General features: G+C 39.0%; 1 protein-coding gene across 1 annotated transcript in view; it reads left to right on the top strand.

Annotated features, from left to right (window-relative positions):
* The window catches only part of LOC117381643 (gamma-aminobutyric acid receptor subunit gamma-3-like), a 177,712-nt gene that overhangs the window by 40,367 nt on the left and 114,157 nt on the right, over nt 1-23,188 (top strand). Inside the window, exon 3 of the mRNA XM_033978638.2 lies at nt 19,647-19,714. Within this exon, the coding sequence (XP_033834529.1) occupies nt 19,647-19,714 (68 nt within the window). The remainder of the gene's footprint in view (nt 1-19,646; nt 19,715-23,188) is intronic.

Here is a 23,188-nt window from a genome sequence, read left to right as displayed (position 1 = left end):
ACCCATGTGAGCCTTCTTGCCTCTCACCCCTAAATTTGTACTAACGTATTTTCTGGACTATACGTCGCTCTGGAGTATAAGTCGCACCAGCGAAAAAATGCGTAATAATGAAGAGAAAATCATATATAAGTCACACTGGACTATAAGTCGCATTTTTGGGGAAATTTATTTTACAAAATCCGAGACATAAGGCAACTTATAATAATAACAACAATAAAATACAGGCTGAATAGCAGCACAGCACGCTAACGTAACACATAGACAACAGTCTGCTATGTTAATGTAAGATATTAACAGTTTATCAGACACGCTACGCTAACGTAACATATGTGGCTTGTCCACAAACATGAAGAACACAAGTTTTTTTTTTCTTTTACTGATGTTTACTGTGGTCTTACTTCTTCATCACAGTTCACACTTATATATTCAAATAATTTCACATATAAGTTGCATCTGAGTATAAGTCGCCCGAACAAACTATGAAAAAAAGGTATATGGTACTATTATTACTGCTACTACTTCTGCTACTACTATTACTACTATTATTATTACTACTAAATACATAAATAATACATTGAAAAAGGCTACATTTCTGATCATATTTTCATGCATTTTGCCATTAGCTGACTAAATAGCTCACTCCAGTTTTTAATACACTGGCTTAAATCACAGAACCTCTCCTACTCTTTCGTTTGCTGTTGTATCATTGCCCAATTACTGCCCACCTCCCCCTCTCCCCCACCTCCCCCCCCCCCGTCTGGCGTGCTGTCGGCTGGCTCCTGGCTCCATAGGCAGCCTGTCTGTACTGTCACTGTAGTCCCCCAGGCTCCTCTTTTACCTTGGCAGACAGACTAGTGCTGAGGATGTTATAAAGGCAATTCTTTCTGGAGGTGGAGGTGGTGGTGGTGTGGAGAGGCAGTTTTGGTTTCTCAAGGGATTTTGAGGTAAACTTTAGCAACAAGTTTAGACAACACTGTGCAACTGAATCGAAATTTGACCTGACACAATTATTAAGCCTTTTTTGATCATAGAAACTGCAAATATATCTGTACATATGCTGTTTTTTTGTATGAGGATCTTGCTGTAACTGTAGCCTCAAAATGCATGGAATAACTCATATTTAATTTCACTTTTCTCTCAAATGTTAAATAGAGATTGACTGATATGGGCTTTTTTTTGTGACCGATACTGATTGTTTAGAACATAGAGGAACTGATGGCCGATAAGCTCTGCCGATATTTTTTTGAGCCGATGTGTAGGGCTGATTTGGATTATTTTGCTCAAATTATGTAACCCACAACCCTATTTTACTACAAGCCCGTAACAGAACTGTGTTGTCACTTTTTTTCTTCATATTATAGTATTCATATAAAGCAGGGGTGTCAAACACATTTTCATCGAGGGCCACATCAGCAAAATGACTGTCATCAAAGGGCCAGATGTAAAATAAATGTAACTCCTTTTTAAAAATTGTTAATTAACTGTTTCTGTATTCATTACTTCTTCAGGTTATAAATATTACATATGCATTTGCAAAGATGTAAAAAATATGCCTGTGTAACTGCGTGTCTCCTGATAAAATGCCATTAAGGCCATCATACCTTAATTTACTCTGTCGAGAGCCACATAAAATGATGTGAAGGGCCACATTTAGCCCACGGGCCTTGAGTTTGACACATATAATATAAAGCTTTGTGTATAATTTTAGGCAGCAAATCAGCTCAAAATATCGACCTGTGCTGCAGATTTAAGGCAGATACACGAAAATACACTAAAAAGTCCAAATATCGGTCAACTGATATCGGTCCATGCCTAATGTTAAAGATGCACTTTCTAGTGGAGGTTCCATCACCTGCTTGTCCCTATGGAGTTGTAAATTTTTTGCCTTGATTGTCCCACACTATGGTATTAAAGCAATTGTGTTTTAATTGCTAAAAATGGCAAACGGTCACATTTTTGTACAGCGCTGTTCTACCTTCAAGGCACTAAGCTCATCAAGGCAACCTTTCTGATGAGTGTACAAACGCTCTACCAACTGAGCTACTGTCGGCCATTTCATTGCTAAAAAAATACATTTAAAACACGAATTTGGACTGAGCACATGGTCCTCTTTCCACAGATATGGCCTGTAATTTGGCTTGGTATAGTCAGCCATTTGTCATTTAAGTTTAATGCTGTACTGTGGGACATTACGCACCAAGAAATCATATCTCCATGGATCTAAGCAGTGCATCTGGAGTTACTTACAATGTCCTAATATAGTCCTCGCAATTCTATCAGTTTACTATATTCACCCACCTTACTGCCAGAAAAGTGGGAGAATAAACATGCTGGATGTGGGGATTGAACCAACAACCTTCCAGATTGTGGACAACTAGCTTTACCAACTGATAACCGATCTGCTGCAATAAAAGCAATTCATCTATATAAGCTTCAAAAACTAAAGCATACACAAACTTTTATCAGTTTATAACCAAAACACAAAAGCTATATCGAATTTTGGGATTAGATTTTTTGAAATTTGCACACCTTCTGTTCATCAAAATCCAATTTATATGTGGTCATTTGAATTTGAGGAAGAGGGGGGACAGGAGGGGGAGGAAGATGAGGAAAAGGAGGAGGAGAAATATGAGGAGAAAGAGAAGAGGGAAGGAATCGGAAGATGAGGAGGAGGATGAGGAAGATAAGAAAAGGAAGAGGATGAAGATGATACGGAGGAATATGAGGGGGAAGAGGAGGATGAGCGGGAAGAGGAGAAAGATGTTGAGGCGGAGAGGGACAAGAGGAGGAAGAGGGGGAAGAGGAGGATGAAAAAGAGGATGAGGAATATGAGTAGGTGGAAGAAGAGGAAAGCGAGGAGGAAGAGGAGGAGGGAGAAGAGGAAGAGGGGGAGGAAGAAGAAGAGGAGGAGAATGGGAAGAAGAGTGGGAAGAGAAGGAAAAGGAGCAGGAAGAGGAAGATGAGGAGAGGAAGAGCAATATGAGGAGGAGGAAGTGTGGTACAGATCAGACACAGGACACAATGTACTGTTCAGATCTGTTTTGACTGTATTGAGCTATTTAGACGTATATATTAGTACTTTTATAGATGTATAGTTATGCATGTGATATTTTTATCGTGTCTATACACTTGGGAGGGCATCAGGTGCAAAACCAAATTCAATCTGGTTTACACAAATAAATGAGCTATTTACTTTGATACATTTGTAACATTTGTTAACTTTGAAATATATTTTGGATTTGCAGTACATAGAACACTGAGCTCCTATTACACAAACAGCAGATCCACATTTATACTGCATGTTATACTGCATGTTATACTGCTCGAGTATATTTCAAATGCCACAACTTTTCAATACTCTCGCTCCTACAGTCGTATTATTTCCAACAGTTAAGCCCAGTTTTATGAAGTAATGATTTGTATTCTATAAGCATTTACTTTCGGATTTGAAGGTACTTTTAGCGGTGGCTGTTGGACTGTACCCGTGTTCTAAAGCCCATTTGATTGTCTGTCATGGCCATATTAAATCTATATGAAATCCTTTAAGATATGCTATAGAGCAGGCTGAGTCCACACACAGGTTCATATCTGTCTGCATGTCAAGTCTTTTCATTACACCGCTCTAATAGTGTGAGTATACGAGTTTTTATCTGGGGCCAGTCAAATGAGTTCTATTTTTGTGTTGTTTTTTTATTAAAAGCGCTGGGTGGTGTCAATGGGTGAAATGCTTCTACTTAATTTCAGTTATGAGCGTATCTGGAGACTGGTGTTCAGAATGAGTCCAGCCTATAAACACTGATACCCCCATCAGATTAACTAAATCTTAATCTATGTATCAAATGTGTAATAATATGAAATCATAATGTGTGCTAGTTGTAAGATACTTGTAATAATAATAATGCATTAGATCTATACAGCACCTCCCAAGACATCCAGAACGCTTTACACTGCATTATTCAATAGGGATGCAAAGATCCAGCTTATTGTTTCGATACCGATGTCGATACTTTGGCTCTAAGTTTGTGCCGATATCGACCGATATATCAGCCGATACAAGGGCAGAGAATTAAATTATGATTTATTTCCTTTAAACACAAACAGCATAAGGTGAAACATGAAGAGGACGAAGAGGAAGAGGGAGAAGAAGCAGAGGGAGAGGAGGAGGAGGAAGAGGAGGGAGGTGGGGAAGAAAAGGAGGGGGAGGAGGAGGGGGAACAGAAGGAAGATGAGGAGGAAGAATGAGAAGAAGAGGAGGCAACGGAAGATGATGAGAAGGAGGGGGAAGAGGAAGAGGAAGCATGAAGGAAGAAGTGGAGGTGAGGAAGAAGAGGAGGAGGAAGAGGGGGAAGAGGAGGAGGAACATGAGAAGGGGGACAAGGGGGAAGATGAAGAGGAGGAGGAAGATGAGGAGGAGGAGTGGGGAGGAGAAAGAGGAGGAAAATTAGGAGGAGGAAGAGTGGGGGAAGGAGTGGAGGGGGAGGGAGAAGAGGAGGAGGAAGATGAAGAGGAGAAGGAACATCAGGAGGAGGGGGTGAGGAGGAAGAAGATGAGGAGGAGAGAGGAGAAAGGAGGAAAATTAGAAGGAGGAGGAAGATGAGGTGGAGGAGGGGGGAGGAAAAAGAGGAGGAAAATTAGGAGGAGGGAGAGTGGGGGAAGAAGTGGAGGGGGAAGATGAAGAGGAGAAGGAACATGAGGAGGAGAAGGGCGATGAGGAAGATGAAGAGGAGGAGGAAGATGAGGAGGAGGGGGGAGGAGAAAGAGGAGGAAAATTAGGAGGAGGAGGGAGATGGGGGGGATTAGTAGGAGGAGGAAGGTGATGAGGAAGGAGAGGGAGATGAAGAGGAGGAGGAAGCTGATATGTGATGATTATCGCACTGGTGCATCTCTAATATATACAGCACCTTCCAAGACATCGTACAAGATTTTACTCTGCATTTTGACTCACTCCATACTGTAGTGGTGAGCTAGTTCTGTAGCCACACCTGCCCTGGGACAGACGACGTGAGGCTGCTAATCTGCACCATCGGCATGTTTGACCACCACCAATCCCTCACTCACAAACTCACATACATACAAGGCAAGGAGGGTGAAGTGCCTTGCTTGGAGACACAATCTGAAAAAAAAAAAAAAGAAAATATACAGAGAAAATATACATGTAACATAGATAGTAGTAGTAGATTTTAGTAGTACTTCTTCTCAATGGGCTTTATCCTGGTCAGAGCACGCAGCTGCACTTCTGTCACGGTTTAAATAGCCCAAAGTTTTGAATTCTCCGCCCTGTCCTTATTTACAGTCCCTTTGCTTCTTGGGTTGCAGTAAACCGGACGCCTTTTGTTCGCCATTCGCACTATACGCTCTTTAGTTATGAAACATTTCGAAGGCAGTCGGAAATCATCTAATTGACCCGGACCACGGAGCTGTTCGGAAGAGGAACTGATGCCAAGTATAAACTATGTAAGAGGAAGGAGCACATTCAAAAAGTCAAAGTCAATAAATAAATCTAATAGAAATGGAGCTGCCAATAGCCATTGACTCTTAATATCATTCAAATAGGAATAGTAGGTCTAGTGTGGAGTTTCCTCACATTTTCTCAAATATTATGCAAATTTACAACTCTCAATGCAATTCGCCAATTTCTGTTTTGAATTTTAATAGAAAAATTTCCCAAATTGTTATTGAAGCATTGCTGATTGGGATGTAAGCCAACTGCTCTCCTAGATTCGAGTAGTTCGTTAGACTGTAGTGAATGAAAAGCTATTTTGTTTTATTTGGATGATACATTTGATATTATTGTGAGATATGAGGGCAATAGTCATATACATGGAGACTCCACATAAAAATTGTATTGCAAGATGGAGCCAGAAATATAAGCTTTACCCTATAGACTGTATATTTAACTGGACGTAGCTAACCTGCTAGCTGTCGCGTTCCAAATACAAGTGATAGGGGTCGCGTTTTTGACTCTAATGACATTGTTGCACCTTTATAACTGCTTTGCTGCTGTTAGCCTGGTGATTTTGGTCTTAAAACATTCGTATTGACCCGCTCTACATGATCCTGATGTTTATTTTGTTCTTAAATCAAGATAAGAACATTAATAACAGATAAATCAGGCGCCTTCTTTCATTAGCAACAGGTTTGATTGACAGCGTTGCTAAGCGCCTGCTCCGTCCCAAACTCCGGCCCTCCGGTGTGGGCGGGAAGGGACGTTATCTACATCAGCCTCACTCTGGATCGGTTATTTCGTTGCTAGGATACTCGTGCTTGGAATTGTACATATGAAAGCTCCAAATTCGCCGCTATAACTGCTAGCCTCGACGAGCTTCATTTGACTGTATTTGACCGAACGCTATGGGCGACGTCACACTCACTTAGTCCACTTCTTTATGCAGTCTATGCTTCAACCACAAGGTGTCACTAATCCAGTTTCCATTGTAAGACATAGAAGGAGCTTTGAAACTCGTTGAGCAGGTAGCGTTTACCTTTACACCCTTATACATCCCAAATTGTGAATAGATTTTGGACATTATCAAGGAAGGTCCAAGTCGTGTCTGTGCTCCCTGTCTGCTTATAGCTTCCATTTTATTTAATTTATTGATAATAGACAACAAATTTCCTCATTACTTTCATTTGGCGCTACGCTGTGGAATGCCAATACTCAATTTATACTTCTATTAACTTAACCTTCAGCCTTCTGTGGCAGTCAAAAGATCGTGTCATTTCGCCCGGCTACTGTGAAACGTGTGATGAGCTGCAGTCAATGCCCCAAAGGGAGATAGAGCTCTAGAAAAGAAAAACGCAGCCTGCCCCATTTGCGCCGATCCCTAGGGGGCGCCACTGCGGGCACGACACAGATATTCCCCTTGTCAGTTTGTATTTATGTGAAATTTGAGTCCTGTGGCGGTGTATGACTCCAGCTGATGACCTTAGGATTCTGCCCCAGTCCAAGGCTTGCCATTTTTCACAGTTCAATTATGTCAGAAGCGTTCTTTTTTCATAATTCATGTCGTGAACTTTGACCTCTCAATCTCTGTCTGCATCAGAGAGTGCCATTCATCTACTGCTGCAAGGTTAGATAGGCTGTGGAGGTTGGACCACATTTTTGACTTGCTGCAATGTTGGAAGTCATTTTATATAACCACTAGCTTATCGTACAACTTAGGCTAATATAGCGTTTTGTCGAGATGGTAAAGAAAACTGCAATTGGCATGCTAATGTGCAATTCCTGATTATCGGACAGTGGACATATTATGACCTCAAGAGCCGTATTGGACCAGGACACGTTTCGCTGGGCCTTTAAAGACTAGATTTTGTTGAAATTTTAAATTGAAATCGATTTCTTAAACTTTAATAAAAGGCAAAATTTCATGTTCTATATTCCTGCGATTAAGGCAATCAACCGAGCATTTGATAAAAAATATAGCTAGCACAATCCACTGCGAAAATTAGCAATTTCACGTGATTGTTCAAAACGCTCGTCCTAACAAGTATTTCAAAATTTAAGAGACAACTTGATGACTCACTTGTGTAGAACTATTTGTATTATTAAACGATCCTTTATTAAAGTTTGCAATTCAGGTCTTTTATGACTTTTGCTGCACTAAAAGACATAAAGTATTGGTCATACTACACGTTACTTTACTCTCCAGTACCTACAGAAGATCTCATATCATGGATTTTTTTTTTTTTCATTTAACAAACATAAAAAGACACAAACGCAACACCATTCAAACAGTAAATAAACAGTGGGTGTACATTACAGTCAACCATAATTAACAATCGCAGGATCAGACTTATTCTGGTTTTCAAAGCAGAATATAAGTTTTCCATTTCTCCCATATCTTGTCAAATTTGTCCGTTTGAAATCTGCTGTACATCGTAATCCGTTTCAAGACAAAGATTGAGGTTATACCAGGGTCGGGAGGTCCGCCTTTAACGCGTTTTTAGTTACTGACTTTTGTGCTGCTAAACTCAACATACCAAATAAACGTCCCATCTTAGCGCTTGTTTCCACAAAATATAAAATTACAAACAATAATTTATCCCATTTAAAGATACTTGCATGTGTGTAAGGTATTTTCTAGCAGTGCAGCACTACTCCAAACTGGAATGCATGGGGGATCACCAGGACGCTACGGAGACCAGCATGGGAAATTACAAGGACTGTGGACAATAAGATAACAGCTATATTCTGGTCTTTTGATTAAAGCCACTTCTTATCTGTAGCCCCTCTCACTAAGGAATGTGTGACCCTCACTCTGAGCGGGTCATAAAACAATCACCTTGTTCGACTTTGCGTAAAGTTTCTTCTTGTGTAACACCACGCTGACGAGAAGAAGACCAGCCTCACACAGACACACACATTGGGGGACCCTATAAAAGCTGTCAACAGTCACATCTCAGGGCTCTCTTCTATCCTTTCCGCAGAGTCCGTCGCTTCATTGTTCACTTTGCCTGTGTGGAACTCATTAAACCCTTCTGACTTTATGTTTCAGTCTTTTGGTCCTCTTTGATGCTTACACCAGAAACAAACAATTCTTACACCACAGTTCCTCCAACAACCAGATCAGCCTGAATAACGTGAGCTTTGTGCAGGTGTTATAGAGCATCTGCTGAGGTACTTCCATCCAAAACATCTCCATGAATTTGAGCTGGAGATCTTCCACTGGAAAGCACTGTGTTCCAACCAGGTTTCATTCGACAAAATCGTATTTTGTCGTATCGGGTCGGAGAATTCAACTTTCTCTCAATGACATTTCAGTGTTAGCATCTATAGCAGCTTTTCACGCTAACGCCAGCCAAAGACACTGTGGGCCGGGGGGCTTCATACTAACAAGGCGATGGGGAGGGTACGGCTGACATGATGTGCGATTATTGCGTATGACATAGGCCTAGAGACCACTGGATATCTGCTCTGATGGATTAGGCAGGGCTCAATTGCCTTCAACTACATGATCCATAGCTGTGACTTCAACACGGGAAAATCGTTTAACTGCAAGACGAAGATCTGCAGTAGCAAAGCAATAGAAAGAATACAGAAATGTTTTGAAGACCAATTTGAGTTTGAGCCATCATCACTGAATGTATTCTCTTCTGTGCTGGAACTAATCCAAACAATTGCAACGGCTTCAAGCATTAAATTTGTGAATTTTGAGTTAAAAGGAATTCTCCAAGCAAAAAAGGAGAAAAATATATATATACAATTTTCATAACCAGAATAGAAAAATTAGTTAATAATATCAATAATACTAATAATAATAGTATAATGATAAATATGTGATAAAATAAATAATACAAAATAAGCATATAAAAACAATACAATGTAATAATAATAATAATAATAATAATAATAATAATAATAATCTGTAAAATTGCATATGGCTTAATTGGATTGTAACCTGTATAGCAGCAGTTAAGAACAATAGTTGAATACAATTTTTATCACAAAAAAAAAATAAAAAATAAAAATATCCATCCACTTTGACACTGAAGTAACCAATAATATAAAAGAGGGAACCTATATATATCAAATTTTCATATTGATGCAACATAACAGCAAATAAAGTGAAATAATCTTTTTATACTGTGTTGACATATATATTATAGTGACAGTGATATTCTTATAACTTCTACAACTTCATTGGCCCTAAAGTTGAACCTTGTGGGACACCCTTTACCCTCTATTACTTAATCTACACATTTTCATTTATGACTGGAAGTAACTACAGCCTACTATGCAACAATAAAGCTATGGCCGATACGTCTCACTGTTCAGTTCAGTCATTTTTGGATGTAATTCCAGTCACTCAATGGGGACAATTTAGAATAACCCATTCAAGCGTCTTCAAGTAATCCAAATGTACCAAAAAAAGGCTCAAACCCACAAATTCCTCGCTAACAGACAAAAGCAATCACCACTATACCATGATGCCTTCCCTACTTTTATTTACTTTTCAGTGATTCTTCAATGATTCATTATTTGGCACATTACCAGTTCTGGAAAACAATTAGCATAATTAGTTGTTCAGAAATTCAACAACAGTTTGACAGTTTGTAAACCTCCTAGGCTGTCTAAACGTCCCAATAGCCTGAAACGGTAATGCCTTGTTTTCGGCTGTTAGCCACAATGCTAATGTTCGGTGTAGCGTCTCAAAGCCCACTGCTGTTTCTGGACTTGGAGCATATGGAGGATAAGTGGTCAGAGGGGGACGGAACTGCAGGGGAGGGAGGAAAAGTGTGTGTGTGTGTGTGCCAATCTTGCCAATAGAATGGTGAATAGTGAAGACATTTTACAAGAGACTCCATCTGAAAAGTTCCAACTGCAATGCAACTTTAACAATACAATGAGCGATGATTTTATCTTTGAAATGTTCGATTTTCGATGGGGCGACATAATACAATGTAACATTATCGGGGCGGATGCTATTGTCACCGATAGACTCACGGTTCTGGACTTTCCGTTACACTAACACCGCAACAAATTGTGCTATCGCGTAAATTCAAAGGCATCTCAAACCAAAGGCATGGGGCTCTTTAAATATTTCACTGTCATTACGGTAATCTGCCTCCGTTGTCCCTTCGAAGACGACCAATCGGAGCGCATGTGCCGCCGAGATTCTTCCAGTCATTCGATCCGTCAAAGGAAAAATATGGATGGATATGTAAAGTTAAATTTATACACTTAGCATATGGTTTATAAGGAATCATTAAGCGAAAAAGACATTACGATACAACGTTTATGCCAGATGCCCTCCCTGACTTATTCTCCTATTTAGACCTGGGTCAGACTTTTCAACTCTTTGCGACTCCAAAATAGCTCATTCACATCACAACTTTTAAAGATATTTCACAGTCTTACTTCCTCAAACACTGAAGCTCGCTTGTTCAGATCAAAGATTTAACTTCCAAAATCGCTCCATTTTTAGCTTGTCTTTCCTCGCTTGGAGAGACGGAAAAAGAGCAAAGAATCTCCGAAAAGCAGCGAAAACATGGAGGAGATGGAAGATGGAAGAGTGTCATGCATTTTTAGTGGAGCAACATTTTTGTCCTGATGAGCGTGTTTAATGGGATTCCTCCGTGTTGTGTTTGGACATGTGTCAGGACAGATCAAATCCACTGCAGCTGTTCAGAGCCTAACCCAGTCCAAGAGCGGAGAGTAAAGATTAAAGCCCATTCACAAATACTGGCCATCACAGAAGTAGTAATACGAACAAGAAAAAGTACTGCAAAAATAAAAATAAAAGTATGTTGTATCGCTACAGAGAAATACCACGATAAACACAACGATATTATTGAAACTACTTTATGTCACTGATTAAGATTAAAATAAAGCAAGATAATCTCAGCAAACCGTTTTTTAAATAGACAGTTTCATTAAAAGGCCTGAGCTGCAACAAATAAATAGAAGAATAAACCAATATTTAGCCAAAGAAGTAACTAATTCAACCATCTACAGCTCAAATATTATCATATTGGACTAAAATAACAACATTTTTTGCAAAGAAAAAGTACAGACAATAAATATAGAGCCTAAAATATATATTGTTCCAGCTTTCATATATTGAAAGATAAGTCGATATAGTAATTATTGTGACAGGACTAACTTCAAGTTTATGTATTAATATTAAAGCATCTGTTAACATTTCTGCTCCTGCTACTTTTATACAATTACTTCAATTTTACAGCAATCAATACTAAAACTATTATAATCCTCCTGCTACTACTCAAACAACTGTATTTTGATATATATATATATATATATATATATATATATATATATATATATATATATATATATATATATATATATATATACATATATACATATATATATATATATATATATATATATATATATATATACATATATATATATATATATATATATATATATATATATATATATATAAATATATAATTTTCATAATGATACAACATAACAGCAAAAAAGTGAATTAAATCACTTCTTTTAATATTATGTTGAGCTGTTATAGGGACAAAACTTAACAAAAACTAAAACAGAACTAAAAACTAAAAGGATCAAAAAGTTGATCCTTGTGGGACACCCTTTACCCTTTATCTATTGCTTAATCTATACATTTCCGTTGATGATTTCAGGTGACTACAGCGTACTATTTTAGATCAAATCCAGTCATCAATTGGGAGAAACTCCTCGTTCGACAAAACTGATAACCAGAATGCCACCATGCCTTCCCTACTTTTATTTTTTTTTTTTAGTGATTCAGTAATGATTCATTATTTGGCACATTACAAGTTTTATTGCTGTACCAATTTTTTATTACTCTACTAATTATTTGATTGGGATTATAAAAGATAGTACAATTACTTCAAAAACATGTTTCAAAGTACAAGGCATTTTCTGGGTATTAATATTTCTATTAGTGCCATGACTACAACTATGTCTTCAGTATAAAAAAAAGCTTCTTAAAAATGTATTATCTTCATTAAAAAAATTATCATTACATGCACAAAGGAACAGGCTTGTCAGATGTAAGACAGTAAGGAATTGAAAATGAAAACTCTGATCGTCTCCAATGTATTTTCCTTTGCATTCTTTTAGATTTTGTGCAGTATTTCATGTTTTGTCTATCCAATATCTTCTAATTATATATCAGATGTTACGTCCTGACAGTTAAAGTTACTCTTACTTGAGTAGTGCTTTTCCCAAAGACTTTTTTACTCTTACTTCTGTAATTTCTTGGACCTTTTATTAACTGATATTATTTTGAAGTAACATTACCAGTGGTGGAATGTAACAAAGTAACTGCAGTAAAATACTGTACTTAAATAAAACATTTAGGTATCTGTACTTTAGCAAATTTTAAAATTGATACTTTTTGTTTTTAAAGTAGGTATCTGTACTTTCTAACTTTAACTCTATCCCTGAAAAGGCTGAGGGTTTATTTTTAACACGTTCGTAGTTTGGGTAAGCAAAAATATATCGATAAAAACAGGTAGAATTTTTTTTTTTTTCTGTTGAACAAAATTCAGGACAAATCTTTATCAAAATTACTACATTTGAAGCTTTATTAGACCTCAAAATCTGCGCGAAATACTTTTACTTTTTACTCCTTAACTCCATTTTAATACACTTTAATACTTTTTAGATGTTTAGAGTAGATGTGTGATACTTTTACTTGAGTTTTTTTTTCCTCCGATGCCTGTACTTTTACTTAACTAACAAAATTGAGTACTTCTTCAACTACTCAACGTTACTCGAGTACAGTTTTTGCTACTCTACCCACCTCCTCTTGACAGTAACTACAGTACAAGCAGAGGAGCTGACTAATACTATGAAGATATCACTGTCTAACTGAATTCCCCTATTAACACCGTCTAAATTAAGGACACTTCCCATTCAGGCTGACCCACTTTCCAAACTCTGCCGACTCACTCCATCTTCCCAAGACTATTTTACATTTTTATTCCAAATTTATAGCACTTTTTTGGGGGGATACAGAATTCCCTTACCCGGAATAACTTGGACTGCAGACTGTTATGCACATATCATTGTTCTGTCTGGCAGGTTATATCCGGGTTTTCCCATCAGGATACAAGCACAATGAATGGACAATAATTGCTATATAATTCCAACATTAGGATTACTATTGTTCGGATTGTGGTTAACGCCAGGTCTACAAGAGAATGGGACAATGGATGGGCAGCTTCTAAATCCAAATGCAATGAATTAAAGCCCGGAATCACGCCCAAGTTGCTATAAAAGCCGGTGGCCAAGGTAACAATGAATTTAATCAAGTTTGGAATATAATGTATGATGATAAATATGAATTAGTATGAAAAATGAATTTAAAGATGCACTGCGTTACTATCTCTTTGTCTCCATGGAGATATCATAGCTTTACTGGGAATATTCCACAGTATGGCTTATCGATCTTGTACATTTCGGGTGTTTTTATTGCTATTTTTATTGTGAGCAGGGTCTCCCCACCACAGATCTGACCTATAATGTGGCTTAATGACATCACCTACTTGTCTCTCTATTAAGATGTGTTCATTTAAAGCCGTCCTGTGGAACATTCATCACAAGTTACAAAGCGCAACTTTATTGAAATGTGATTAAATGGAACTTAATATATTTTGCAAACTGTTTTTTTGGAGATCAATATGTATAATGCCATACTGAGGGACTTTCAAGGCAAAGCAATAGTGTCTCCATGGTGACTAGCAGACTTATTTTAGATTATTATGAATACTATATCTAATCGTGCAGGGTTAAACCAGTACTTGGCAGTGTACATGATTAGTAGTAGTACTTTTACTTACTATATATGTTTTTCCTTGCTGTTAAAATCTATTTGAGTAACTTAAAGCGAATGTAATGCCTGTTTGGAGTACTACTTTTTATGGTATACTTGTCGATCCCATGGTTGTACGTTATTGTCCGGTTGGTGGAGCGTAACATCATCATCCTCCCAGCAGGACCCCCACGACTCTGTCCTCCTTTGCCCCAAAACGAGCGCGCGTCAGTGGGCAGCCGAAGCTCTGGAGGTCCCTGGAGATATGGCACAGCTGTGAACACCCAGCAATCCACACAGGCACAGAAATGCATAGAGGCAATGGAGAGTGAAGGATTATATGGGTCAGGTACTAGAGATAGGCCCGCTGCATGACGGGGTAGAAATAGGCAAAGTATATGTGCTAAAAACGAACTTCAAATTAGTAGTACAGTGGTCCCTCGCTATATCACGTTGCACCTTATCATGCTTTTTTTTACAGTGTATGAATGTGCATTGTGTTCTGTGTCCTGATTGGCTGTTGGACTGTAGACCATTGTCCATCAGTCTCCTCCGTGCCGTGTCTCCTGTACAGTACAGAATGTGTTCAGACAAATTTATATAAATGTTGGATCGCAGTGTGACTCTGAAGTGCTGTATGTTTGCAATTTGTTTTCTCCCCAACAAAACGAACAATGTCGATGAAACGTTCTGCACCAACAAAGGCGCCTACGAAGGTTTGAACTTTGAGAGTGTTTAAACAAGAGAGAAATGTGAGAAAATGTTAATGCCTGTGTGAGAAAAGTGTATAAAGTGTGTGGTGAGGGGTTTTACAGCCAACTGTAACAAAAAAATACATAGCAGATTTTGCCTATTGTTGGTTATTTTTTAGAAAGTAACCCCCACAATAAACGAGGGACCTCTATACTAGACAAAAATGGTACCTTTGTTTAAGGAACAGGCCAACTAGCAGTCAGGTTTGTGGAGATGCAAGCCCGCTCATAGCAAAGATGCATGTTTTTCAAAGTATATGCTCAAATAAAGTACTTCAGATTTGTAGTACTCAAGAAAAAGATGGTGCATTTGTTTTAAAGAACAACATTTCCATGGAAACAAAGACGAGGAGGCTCTTCTCGAGGTGAAATAGCAGTCAGGTTTGTGGAGATGCAAGCCCTCTCATAGTAAGGACACGTTTTTCAAAGTTTTTCAGTACAATAAACACAATTTTTTTGGCTGAAATTGTACATATTGCGGCTTCAAGGCTTTTAATTGTTGATGTTTTTGACTCTTATAGAATTGGTCTTAGTTTCTTCTATAGCACAGAGAATCTTAAAATGTAAGTGCAATAAAAACAAAATCAAAATACGCTACAACTTTTGCCATATAAAGTACCAGCTATTGGCAATGGCTTGAATGTGTATTCAACATTGTATGTTTTTTGACTGTACACTTTTAGTAGTAACCTGCTTTGTGTTGACTTTGTTGCCATAGGGCAAACTGGTGGAAAAGTGGCTGTCATTCTGCACATTTGGCCTCTCTATCCACCACCAGCATACAGTTACATAAGCACATTTACACAGACGCTTTGAGCTGTCGGCTATCCCTGTCACTGTAATAAAAAATCAATATATTTCTTCAAAATTCATAAATTACTGAAGTTTTTTTCTGACATATGTTACAGTTACATTTAAATATTGCAAATAGCTTCAAGAAATTCTGCTATGAAGATTAACCTACTTGATATTGATTCGTGCAGCTCTTGTTTTGCCCAGTGAGGCCAGGAGTTAAACACAAGACACAAAGAGATATACAGAATACTCACAGGGCAGAAGAAAAAAAATACTACATTTTTACGCCTTATATAACCACAAGTACTCACAATCTTAAGTGCTCCTCAAGTCCCAATACAGTATATATAGTGGAAAACCTTCTGGATGGGCATCAGGTGTACTTTTCCATAGAAATACATCAACATTTGCTAATGAAAATACTACATTTTTACACCTTATATCCACAAAAGTTTACCAATTTTAAGTACTGTTTAAGTCCTAATCTAGTATATATCAACAGGGAATTTTCAGGAAGGGCATCTGGTGCACATGTCTGCATATACATCCGATTGATTGGTCTATTCCCATATAAATCCCATATGAAATTCCTGGAATTCCTCCCACGTGTTACCATTGATCTGATTATGGCAGTTTACCATGCATTTCTTCATTCCCATTAAACTGGTTTGTTGCCACGTAGAAATATGTTTTGGTTTTTTAAACAATTGTTTTTTTTTTTTCATATAACTTCCTGTATATAGACAATTTGAATATACCTTACTTTATATATAAATTACTTTCATTTAATGTGAACTTTCCATTCACAAGCGAGCACACAGCTTCCACATTTTAGAGTTTCGAGTGTGGATAATTCCAATGTTTTTTTTGACAAACATAAATATAATGATAAATGAAAGTATAGCTGTTAAATGTCCTTTATTACACAAAACTGTCTTTTGTGAGCTTCAATCCATGTTATAATGTTGTTTCCTGGAGTTGTGTTTTGTTTCATTCACACATGTTTGAGTAACCTTTTAGCTCAAAATGCTCTGTTGCACCTTGTGATGTCATGAAGTGGTAGTTTTCAAGCATAACAGCATTCAATCGTGTTTTGTCCAGTTAAAGACCTGTATCTGTCCGCTGTGCTTTTTCCGACTCTTGCAGTGCATTGTGGTCTATATTGACCGGTGCATTGTGGGAAATTTTGAGTGCACTACTTTTCCACTCCTTGGTCATTCGGGCACCACTAAAAACAGCGAGACACCTAAATAGTGCCCCCTGTAGGGAACAGTGTGGACATTCAGACACAGCCGTATGTTCAGTATCTATAAATATATGATTTGATTTGGCCAGATATTTAAAAGCAGCAGTGAGGCATACCACGATTAATAATAAATACTGGATGGATGGAGATGAGATAGCGTACGTAGCGTATTAGTAATCAGTACTTTACTTTGGCCGTGTGTCTGACTCAAAGACTGTATAAAGAAGTGCTAAATGAGTGTACGGCTCCAGTCAAATGAAGCTCAACCAAAGAGCCAATCCGGAGCGAAGCTGTTGACGGTAACGCCCCTTCCAAACTCACCCGCCCCCTGCCAAACCAACGGTGCGGGCAAACATGTTGCTAAAGCTAGCTGGAGCGACCTCAGGGAAAGAAGGCAGCTGATTTGTCTTTTATTAATGTTTCTATCTTGAGTTACGGACACAATAACGACATAAAAAACTGCAATGACGACTCTGAAACCAGCAGTTACAGAGAAAGGGGTGACAGTTTTTCAATGTAAAGTGAATTGGAGCCAGAGTTGATGGAGCTAGAAGCGCTTCCATGCTCACTTTCTATTTGCAACGTGGCGGTTAGCAGGTTAGCTATGTCCATTTATATATACAGTCTACGGTCTGACTGTGGTGCGGTTGAAGCTGCTATGGAAGCGTGAGGTGTTAGCCCTGATGCTGTCTGCTCTGTGTCTCAGATTGTGTAGTTTAGTACTTATATTTAAGCAGGGAGTGAGCAGGGTGGCTATAGTCCTTCGTGATCCTTCCTGCTCTCTTCTGACAGCGCCGTGTCTAGATTGTGTCCGTCGATGCTAGTTTTGTTCCTATAATCCTCTCTGCAGTCTTTGGACAGCCTTCCTCTCTGCCAGTGCACTGTTCCTGTACCACACACTGATACCTGTGCAGAGGATGCTCTCCACAAGTCCCCCATTTATATATACAGTCTATGATCGCTACAGAGAAATATCGCAATAAACGATAATACTGAAACTACTTTATACAACTGACAGAGCAGGATAATCCCAGTAAACCTATTTTTAAATCTACTGTTTCATTAAAAGCCCTGAGCTGCAACAAATAAACTGCAGAATGAACCAGTAATTAGCCAGAGAAGTTAGTTATTCAACTTTTTACAGCTCGTATTACATAAAAATGGCAGAAATCTCCCCATTCTTGCAAAGAAATTGGAGACACAATAATACTGCTCCAAAATATAATGTTCCAACTGGAGACTGCAAAGGGCGAAAGCTTCTCCAGAAATCCATGCCGACTTCTTCTTCTTCTTCTTCTTCTTCTTCTTCTTCTTCTTCTTCTAGTTCTGTCTGTGTTGCATTTGAGGTCATTTTCTTCTCCACATACACGAAACTGAAGAAATAATCATGGCATGTGGTTATATCTCTACTTTTATGCAACTGTACTCTTAGAATTGGACAAGGACTTGCAGCTTCGCTCCTTGAGTTAAGCAAATGTTGCGTGTAGAGATCGTCATTATAATCACTATATCGACTCATTATAGACATAAACCAACTACTTAACTGTTACATTCTCTCATTTATTTCTTGCAGTTCATATTTTTTGACCGATTTTGTATATTTAGAATACTTTTTGGGGGATAATTCTGCTTTAAGGTTTGGTTTCAGTATTATCGTTTATCATCTACAGTATATTTACTTCAACTGTCAATTTGTTATCAAGAAAGGTTTGGAGATCAATCAATATAGGTGTGTTCGTGGCTGATGCCGATACCGATGGTTTAGAATCCAGAGCAAACGATGTCTGAGCAGCAGATCGACCAAAACAAAATATCGACCTATGCTGGAGATCGAAGGCCGATACGCTAAAAAGTCCAAATATCGGCCCACTATCTTCTCTAGATGTTTCCATTGTATCTTTGGAGGAAATGCGATATGCCCAAGCTTCCTCAAATCTAGGAATGTTTTTTTTTAGCGGTAGGCCACTGGTGCATGGTGGACCTGGCCCACTTTAGACACTCCATTTTGTATGCAACATATTATACATACATTGTACACCAAAAGGAAGCCATGTCCATTTAATTGCATTCTCCATAACGATATATATGAAATCGTTTGAAGAGACATATAAAGTAAACAAGGATTGGACCCAACTAAGGCGTAAACCAGGTCCATACCACAATTTTAAACCTACATATCGCCAAATCTAAACCAGTACTCAGATTAAACCAGGATTTAACCAGAACCAAAGGCACGATTCCATTTCTAAGGAACTTTAAGGACACGAACTGTAAACGACTCCTCGTTACCACAAGCTGAGAACAACAACTGACCCCCAGTTATGAAGGAAGTGCCAAAAGCTTTAGCCAACCTCGCCGGCTTTGTCTGGCAATACCATTAATCGCCATGGCAACGATACGCAAAACACAATGAAGCGGTGAGATGCTTGTTCAGAAGATAAAAACATACTTTTCATACGGCTGGATAGATGGATGAATTTGTGCTCATCGTCATGGCAACATAGTGAACAATTATGAAATGTGTAATTTAAAAAAAAAAAATCTTATGAATAACTGTCTTTTTTTTTCTTTTTACAGTGAAGCCAACCGTGATTGATGTGGGCATCTATGTGAACAGCATTGGCCCCGTCTCCTCCATCGATATGGTAAGTCCTGGTTTAGTCCTGGTTTAGTCCTGGTTTCTTCTTTAGCCCTGGTTTAGTTCTGGCTTAGTACTGTTTTAATCCTGCTGTAGTCCTGCTTTAGTCTTGGTTTTGTTCTGGTTTAGTCATAGTTTAGTCCAACTTTAGTCCTGTTTGAGCCTTGCTTTAGTCCTGGTTTAGTCCTGTCTTCTGTAGTGCTGGTTTTGTCCTAGTTTGGTCTTGGTTTTACTTGGTCTAACTTCAGCCATGGTTTAATGTAACTGCTTTAGTTTTTGGTTTTGTTTTTTTGTTTTTTTTGTTTTTGTTTTGTTTGGGTTTTTTTTTGGGGGGGGGGCTTTGTCCTGGTGTAGTCTTGGTTTAGTCCTACTTTAGTCCTGGTTTAGTCCTACTTTAGTCCTGCTTTAGTCCTGTTTTAGTCCTGCTTTAGTCCTGTTTTAGTCCTGCTTTAGTCCTGTTTTAGTCCTGCTTTAGTCCTGCTTTAGTCCTGTTTTAGTCCTGCTTTAGTCCTGTTTTTGTCCTGTTTTAGTCCTGCTTTAGTCCTGCTTTAGTCCTGTTTTAGTCCTGTTTTAGTCCTGCTTTAGTCCTGCTTTAGTCCTGCTTTAGTCCTGTTTTAGTCCTGCTTTAGTCCTGCTTTAGTCCTGCTTTAGTCCTGCTTTAGTCCTGTTTTAGTCCTGCTTTAGTCCTGTTTTAGTCCTGGTTTACTCAGAGAGCACCCACTCCAGCTGAGACGTCTGTGTTGTGTGTCACCAGCTTTTTAATTGAGACTTTGAAAAATTGTGACATCGTAGAATCAAGGATCATTATGAAATAAGTTTAGTCCTGACTCTTACTTGCAAAGGTTATTATGCAGTTACAGTTCAATATCTATACAGATGTAACTGAAGGCAGTTTATAATTTCATAAATAATAGGACATGGTAAGAATGAAAAGAGCTCCCTCTGTTTGAAAGACTACAGTCCCTGCTCTGACTCAAATTAAAATCGATTGAAATAATTGTTCAGTGTGTGCAAAAAATGTATATTTTATTTTTTGTCCAATCACCCAGCCCTACGCCATAACTATTCAGTTATTAAGGCAAAAGGCTGCAGTCAGCCCCAGCATCTGGCAAAAATAGACTCCCAAAGGAATAAATCTACAGCAGTACTTCCACCGGCTCCACTGGACCTCACAGGTAGTCCTGCTTTAGTCTTAGTTTAGTTCTGGTTTAGTCCTGGTTTAGTCCTGGTTTCGTCCTGCTTCAGTCCTGCTGTAGTCCTGGTTCAGTCCTGCTGTAGTCCTGGTTTAGTCCTGGTTTCGTCCTGCTTCAGTCCTGCTGTAGTCCTGGTTTAGTCCTGGTTCAGTCCTGCTTTAATCCTGGTTCAGTCCTGCTGTAGTCCTGGTTCAGTCCTGCTGTAGTCCTGGTTTAGTCCTGGTTCAGTCCTGCTGTAGTCCTGGTTCAGTCTTGGTTCAGTCCTGCTTTAGTCCTGGTTCAGTCTTGATTCAGTCCTGCTGTAGTCCTGGTTTAGTCCTAGTTTAGTCTTGCTTCAGTCCTGGTTTAGTCCTGGTTCAGTCCTGCTGTAGTCCTGCTCTCGGCTCGGCCTGGTTTCTCTCTCTCTGGGGCTGAGCGGAGCAGGAGAGGCAGGTGTGGGCGCTTTGGCGGATCATCCTGGATTAAGCAAATGAGTGATTCCCCAAACCCACAAGAGACTCCATGTTCTACTGAGAGAGAAGACAGGAGCAGGCAGGAGCAGAGAGGAAGAGGAGGAGCAGGCAGGAGCAGAGAGGAAGAGGAGGAGCAGGCAGGAGCAGAGAGGAAGAGGAGGAGCAGGCAGGAGCAGAGAGGAAGAGGAGCAGCAGAGACAAGAGCAGAGAGGAAGAGGAGGAGCAGGCAGAAGCAGAGAGGAAGAGGAGGAGCAGGCAGGAGCAGCAACAAGAGCAGAGAGGAAGAGGAGGAGCTGACAGGAGTAGAGAGGGAGAGGAGGAGCAGGCAGGAGCAAAGTCAGGATCAGGCAGGAGCAGAGATAAGAGCAGAGAGGAGCAGGCAGGAGCTATGGAAGCCTACTGGGGCAGAGGAAGCAGATAGGAGGAAGGAGGAGCAGAAGGAACAGACAGGAGCAGATGGGAGCAGACAGGAGCAATAGAAGGAGGGACGTTTCTAGCGTTTTGAGATCTTTGCAAAACGCTTCTTGAATCCCAACATTGAGAAATTCCATATCCCTTAACAGACCTGGACCATGCACTAAAACACTGTTGTCATTGTGAAAGCTTAAACTGTGGAAGCTAAAATCGCTAACTTATGAGGCTAACGCGGAGCCTTGTTTATTATCATCTTTTTATTGACCTTGAAATGAAAATGGAAGTCTGCTCCTGCTTCAATAATGCACAAGCCGCTTTATTCTTTGCTACAGATACACTTTTTAATGAACAGTTTTATTGACTCATTTTATATACATGAATACATCCGCACTCTTTCTCTAATTAATCTCCGTGGCCCCCTAGTGGCTGGTGGGGCCCCTTGGATTATTACAGTCTACCTATGCCAGGAATAGCTAGTTGGTTGGAAGTTTGTTTAAAGAGTTTTTTTAAGTACAGTTTGTTGATGAAACTGATGAGGGTAAAGACTCTAGATCAGACAGATTAATCACAAACAGGTTTTTGTCCCTGAGCAGTAAAAAGCAGATGAAAAGTAGTTTCCAAATTCAATTCCAGCTCTAAAGGAAAGGCCCAGAACCAATTTCGATACCACAGTGATAATAAAAAACTAAATTTTACGAGACAACAGACTGATTTTTAACATGAAATAAAGGTGGTTTCTGCGATTGAAGAAAGTGTGAGGCGACAGTGGCTCAGTTGGTAGAGTGTTTGTCGACTGATCTAAAGGCTGGCGGTGCGATTCCAGCTCCCACAGATGAATGTTGTTGTTGTGTCCTTGGGCAAGACACTTAACCGACCTCGCCCCCTGTGTCTGTGTACACCGGTGTATGAATGGGTGAGTGGTTCCTTGATGTAAAGCTCTTTGGGTGCCTTGAAGGTGGAAAAGAGCTATATAAACGTGTAACTGTTACCTTATACTAGTTCTAATATCGTTCAAGACTATTCAGAAACCTTAGAGCACATGTGTCAAACTCAAGGCCCGGGGGCCAAATGCGGCCCGCCATGTCATTTTATGTGGCCCGCGACAAGGTAAATTTAAATGTATGACTGTCTTAAAATGTCAGTTTATCAGGAGTTACGCAATTACGCAGACATATTTTTTTATATCTTTGCAAATTTGAGACAAACCATTTTGCTGATGTGGCCCTCGGTGAAATTGAGTTTGACACCCCTGCCTTAGAGGAAAGATCCAATCATGTCATACTAGTGTAAGTATCAATTCATGTGTGGGTATTGTGTTTTTTGACAACCTTGTACCATAGACTATATATATATATATATATATATATATATATATATATATATATATATATATATATATATATATATATATATATATATATA

This window comes from Periophthalmus magnuspinnatus, chromosome 2, assembly GCF_009829125.3.
Source record: "Periophthalmus magnuspinnatus isolate fPerMag1 chromosome 2, fPerMag1.2.pri, whole genome shotgun sequence".
NCBI lineage: Eukaryota > Metazoa > Chordata > Actinopteri > Gobiiformes > Gobiidae > Periophthalmus > Periophthalmus magnuspinnatus.
Note: the sequence above shows the minus strand (reverse complement) of the source record. Positions and strands in the feature narration are given on the sequence as shown.